This window comes from Balaenoptera acutorostrata, chromosome 6, assembly GCF_949987535.1.
Source record: "Balaenoptera acutorostrata chromosome 6, mBalAcu1.1, whole genome shotgun sequence".
NCBI lineage: Eukaryota > Metazoa > Chordata > Mammalia > Artiodactyla > Balaenopteridae > Balaenoptera > Balaenoptera acutorostrata.
The window spans coordinates 92,380,398-92,386,397 of record NC_080069.1 but is presented as its reverse complement, the minus strand read 5'-3'; the positions used below and the strand labels follow the sequence as shown (position 1 = coordinate 92,386,397).

Here is a 6,000-nt window from a genome sequence, read left to right as displayed (position 1 = left end):
ACCTAGAGTGGCTAAGGCTTTCCCAAGACGGGGCAGGGCCCGGACAGCAGCCTGGTAGAGGGGCCTATGTGGCTCACTTAAGTATTCACGAGGCCCTCAGGCTAGTGGCCTTTGGCAAATGACAGGAAAACTGATGTTCAGTGACGGGCCTTGAATGCCAGGCCCAAGATTTTGACCGTCATTCTCAGAGTCTAACCAGGACTGGGGTTGATGCAAGGCCTCTTCTGGGAGGGCCGGTTGGTCATACCCTCCTTCGGTGCACAAAGAGGACGGAGAAGCCAGGGCATGAATATCAACCGCCTTCCTGGGGTCGGCAAAAGGGGTCTCCCCTCCTTTTGGCTCCCCCAAACCCCGACACCACCCTGCGCCTTCTGTGGCCCAGGGCCGCAGTGGGCTCTGGCTAAAACGGAAGGTACCTTCTTTTCACGACCGCAGCACCTCCTGCTCCCCTCCCCACTCAGTTCCTGTCCATGCCAGGCACCCCCCACCCCCCCAGCCACTGGGTGGGTGAGCGAGTCCTCAACAATCCCTTCTGGGGCTTTCCAACCTATAACTGTCTTCATCCCATGACTCAGATTTTCACTGCTCTCCCATTTAGGAAGCCCCTAAGTGGAGGTTCTGGGCTGTCTGCCTTTTTTTGGTCCTCCATTTCCTTCCTACCTCAAGGACTATTAGGGTGGATTCACTTTGCTGAGTTTCTGGGCCAGCCCAGCTGAATGGGAGGAAATATCCCAGCATGCCACTTGCCTGGTGATTCTGTTTCTCCTGCAGCATCAAGCCAAGAGCCAGAGAGTCACAGCCTGGGAGCTGGGAGGGAGCGAATAGGCAGCCTTGTGCAGTTGCTCCTTGAAACGATCCTGGGCACTGGAGTGAGATGGACCCTGGGCCTGAAACCAGCCCCACCACTCAGCAGCCTTGTGACCTGGAACAAGTGACTTCCTGAGCCTCAACTTTTTTTTTTTTTTTTTCATTTGTAAAGTAAAGATAAAACTACTTACCTTGCAGGGTTATGAGGAAAGATAAATAGGACTTATGTTAAGTCTGATATTTAGGAACTGAGAGCTGATATTACTTATTTTATCCCAACCTCCTTGAGAGAAAAAGGCAGATTTGCCCAAAGTCATGTGTTGAGACACAGTTGATCCTGTTTGTCACACTGGGGCTCTTCTGCCCCCACTGAGTGGAAGACAACAGGCAGGAGCAGAGGAGCATGATGGGAAAATCTTCCTGTTCTCTGATCATCTCCCGAGGGGTAGCACAAGTGGCAGTGACAGGGTTAGCAAACCGCCCCCCAGGGCCGCTTCCACATCACTGGTGAAGAATAAAGGAACTGGGGGAAAAAAGTCAAACAGAAGAAAGCGCCTGGAAAAGATGTTTTTATGTTCACTTACATGGAAAAAAAAGAATCAAAGTGTACAGCATGAAGGTATATGTGTCTCAGAAAATTCATCCTCATGAACCTGTTTGTTGAATCGCAGTTATAATTCAAGCATTGCCAAATGGAAGTTATAAAATCAGGGTGGGGTGTGGGGAAAGGGCCACCACAGGAAAGGTAGTAATTATGTGCTATTTCTTCTCTAGTTTCAGATCATTGGGAGTTTAAACTTTTCCAGCAAGTCATTTATATAAACAGATGCCACACTAAAATATGTTGTGTCGAAATATAAAACTCCTAAAGCAAGATGGCGATAATATTTTAGGAAAAAACATTAAAGTCTGGTAATATCAGAAAATACAAATAGGATCATTTTGAGCAGTTCTGTTTCTCTGTATGAACAGCAGTTGCAAACAATGGATGTATATTAAAGAACAAAACATTTGGTCTGCACATAACTTAGAAAGGGGTACATTTCTAAACACTGACTTTGTAAGAAAACATGAAGGACATCTTACACTCAACAACGGTTAAAAGAAGGAAATCACTTTCTGAAGGATGCAGTGGGCAGAGTGCCAAGGCCTTTGTTTTCAACTTGCTCTTAACCGTGTTGGGATGTGTTTACACTGCATGGGTTTCCTGCAGAATCTAGCACCAATAGATGGATCAGATTTTGTCTTTGATCTGAGTCCTTTATGTCTTCAGTTTTGAGTGTATTGAGGTATGTTTTCTTTGGTTGCTGTTGTGATGAATGTGTAATAAAAAACTAATATTTACAACATTTAAACATTTTAGATTTCAGTGTCAACTCTTCACATAAAAAAAAATTGGAAAACTCTTAAGAATCATGGGAAGGTCATTACTTCCTCACATCTGTCATGAAACTGTTTTCGATACACAGAACAATTAGCCTATTAGCACAGCTGTATGCTTTCTGGTCCAGAATCTTCCCCGTGCTCAGCGGGGAGGCCAAGCCCATGACTGCCATGTCGGCGGTTCGCCACGCTTCACAGTACTGATCCACAAGACGGACTCCGTGGGTGCTGGAGCCGTGCCAAACGACCTTTTGGGGCCTGAAAGGGAATTTTGTTGTGTTACTTTTTGAAATGACCCTTCTTTGTGGCATATCTTGGTGAGCAAATTGGCATAAGTCTAGTGAGTCAAGTCAAACTCCTGAACCCTCCAGGGTCTGACTGCACATCACCTCTCTGTCTTTATCACTGTTTCCAACTTTCTGAACACACTGCATTCCAACCATATCCAGCTTGTACTTGCTCTGAAATCATACTCTCTGCTTTCGTGAATCTGAACCTTTGCTCATGAAGCCCCTTAGTCTGGAATGGCCTCGCTTTCATTTTCAGTGATTCCTTCTCATCTTTCCCAAGTCCATTAAACGCCCCCTCTTACAGGAAGGCTTCCTGATTCTCACCACCAAGGAATAATGATTCTTTCCTCTGTGCTCCTACCATCTTATCTGTTTCTCCATTTTCCAATGACAATATTACGTCTAGAATTGTAGCTAGTCTGTGTCTATCTTCCCACAGACTATGAGCTTTGAAAGGAGAGGGGCTGTGTAGGTTTATTACTGTGCCTTCCAGGCCTGGCATTAGGCCTGGCATAGAGTAGACACTGAGGAAAAGTTTACTGAGTTGTTCTATTCTTAAAAGCATACATAATTTTCAAAGAATTAGAGTGCAACTCACAGTATAGGGATAAAGAATCACCAAGAATAGCATTACTTACCACTTATTAAGTGCCTACTGTATGCTAGATGTTCTCACACTTACCTTTTTATTCTCACAACAGTCTTATCTGTATGGATATGATTATCCTGCCCATTTGACAGGTGAGGCAACTGAGGCTCAAAGAGTGGAAGTGCCTTGCTCAAGGTCCCATATTAAGTTACTGGACCCAGGTCTCCTGGTTCCATGGCCAGGCCCTCTCCATGGCCCCTGGCTGCCTCACTGAGGCTTTACGTTGGCAGCACCCCAGAGGAGCAGCTGATAAGGGCATCCCATTGTTAGACTGTCTCCTAAAACTGTCTATTATATGATATACTTCAAGGGCTTCAACCTCTACTTACCAAGAAGGATCTGTCATTACGTCTCGGCCATCAAAGGAATATATTGGAACATGTGTATTGAACTGACCTCCATGGCCAGAAAAAATTGAGTCCCAATTATTAAAAAGTACTTGGCCCTATGGAGACAAAATGCCATGTTAGAATCATTATACAAACAGCCTGCAAATATTTATCCATTCTTCAAGGCCCAGAAGTCCCTAACCCCAATCCCAGATCCTAGACAGAGTAAGAACTCAGGAAATACTTGTGGTTTGATTTTATAATCTTTCCTTGAACCCTTTTGGCTTTACGGTCTTATTTCTTGAGGTAATTTCTTTTACTATATGTGTATAAAGTCTCCTCCCTATCAAAAGTGTGTTTCAGGTCTTTATCATTGCTATTTTAAACGTATACAAAGCTCAGCTTCAAATTTGTGCCAAGCCTTGTGCCAGCCTACAAGTGGATCATGTGGAGATGAATTTCTTACTCCTTTTCCTTCGGTGATTTGTATTCCAAGAATACAATCTGAGTGGGTGAATGTGGTAGAACAGAACCTTGGAAGACGGGATGGGAAGTGCTGGGTGTGGGGGGTCAGGATGGACTTGCCAGCCTCAAGGTTCCAAACTGGAGTACTGGGGTCACAGGGACCAAAGGGTCTCGAAGCACCTTTGAGGTCTGGTTAGGGGTCAGGACCCAGGATGTGTGTGAGCAGCAACAGAGCTGCCCCTCTGTAGCCTTAAAGGAGTAGGCTATTTCCATGGTATAACTGAGGGATGATGCGAGGGCCTGCCTTGCCAGTGAATGGGGGCAGAGAAATATCTGAGGGTACCAAACCAGGGTGCAGGACAGAGTGGCTCTGCTTTGGGACCAGTGCTCCCCAGCTGTTCTCTGGTGCCACTCAGCCAGTGCTCTACAGAAGGCATCCTCAGGTGGAACCAAGAGGGGGTCAGGGAAACTAATTCCAGTTTGCAGTGACTTTGAGTAAACTGCTTTCTCCCCGTGAGCCTCAGTTTCCTCATCTGACAAACTGAGAAAAGAATAACTCCCGTTTTTATTGGGAGTATCTATTAAGATAATGGCTATGAAGTGCATTGTAAACAAACACAAAAGCTATAGAAATGAAAGAGGTCATTACTATCCCTCCTGTCTGCTCCAAGGGTCATAAACCCTCCAAACAGGAAGGGCCATTGTAAATATAAGGCAACTGAGGTCCAGAGAGGGAAAGTAACCACCCAAAGTCACGCAGCTAATCAGGGCCTTGAAACGGCATACTTCTGATGATGTCAGGAGTGGCAACTGCCTCTAGTCCCTGTGGAGAACAGTCCATCCAGGAGGCAATGGGAACGATATTTATTTTTACCTTAAGGTTCACTATTGGAAGGCTATATCTCTCTTCTTTCCTCACAACTGTAGAGAGATCTTGCAAGTGGGAGGATAAGAATGCTTCGTAGGTGGACAGCAGTCCTGCTGCCCTGGCCTGCTGGAAGCACTGAAAATCAGCTCGAATGTCCCCAGAAAATGGCGTGTTCAGAGCGACCAAGTGTAGCTGAAAAAAGTGAGAGAAAAGACAGTGCAGTTGAAGAATTCAAGCAAACTCCAACCCCCATAGCCATCACATGTTCCTAATAAGATCCCACACTTGCTGCAATGGAAGGCACGCTAGAGGTCACCTTACTCAACCTCTACCTGACATTGGAATTCTAGCCCTTGCTGGACCATCTCCAGGGAGGGAGAGCTCAGGTCTCCCAAAGCAGCCTGTGTCAGCAATCTGAACAGCTCTAAATAGTAGAAATTTCTTCCATATATGAGAAAAACAAAACAAAATAAAGCACTTCAGAGATCTGAATCCAGCCTGCAGGCAGGCCATCTGTGGGTCTGCCCCTCATTGAGTTTCTAGGAGGTTTTTAAGCTGGCTTTGGTCCTAGATCTCAGGGCTACATCAAGCTATCTGCCTCCTGCCCTTTCTTCTACCTCCTGAGTAGGCCTGGGGCTGATCATGAGGGACCAGAGGGAAAAGGCATTGAAACGAGAAGGTCATGACATTTATTACTAAGACTTCTGGGATAGACCCTTTTGGAAACTAGGGGTCATACAGGTCATACATACTGACCTGCCACCTTGGTAAGTAGCCCAAATAAAAGCCATTCCATAATCTGCTTTCTCCCACTCTTTCTCTCCCCAAACCCAGCCTTCTTTTGCGGCCCTCTCTCCCAGCCCTTTCTGCTGTACCCTCTGAATTATACTCCATAATCAAGGAGTAGTAATCTCCCTCCTCAATCTCATGTCAGGAATAACTTTTATCTCATTAGCATAGAGCTGGTGCAGGACCCGGGCCCAAGTCACCAGAAAAGGAAAATATTGTTAAATATCTTAAACCCATCTTCCTCCCTCTTATGTGACTGAAGACCGTGGCACCCGAGGGAAGAGGCCTTATGGTCTCATCACCTTTCTGCTGCTGTATTTCTCGGGGCTACACCCAGGGGTAGTTGCAAGAGGCCCTGATGGACTGCGCTTCCCTGATACCAGGGGATACCTAGGAAAGGGGCAGCGATGAGTGCAGGTC

The 6,000-nt window shown here is 46.0% G+C and overlaps 1 protein-coding gene across 5 annotated transcripts in view; it reads right to left on the bottom strand.

Annotated features, from left to right (window-relative positions):
• Nucleotides 1–1,361: 1,361 nt before the first annotated feature.
• COL15A1 (collagen type XV alpha 1 chain) overlaps nt 1,362–6,000 on the bottom strand; it is a 99,325-nt gene continuing 94,686 nt past the window's right edge. For all 5 annotated transcript variants that reach the window (XM_007197053.2, XM_007197056.2, XM_057548814.1 and 2 more), the window contains 3 exons: nt 4,798–4,983; nt 3,459–3,574; nt 1,362–2,448 (listed from right to left, as the gene is read on the bottom strand). In XM_007197053.2, coding sequence (XP_007197115.2) covers nt 2,235–2,448; nt 3,459–3,574; nt 4,798–4,983 — 516 coding nt within the window. In that variant the 3' untranslated portion in view covers nt 1,362–2,234. The remainder of the gene's footprint in view (nt 2,449–3,458; nt 3,575–4,797; nt 4,984–6,000) is intronic.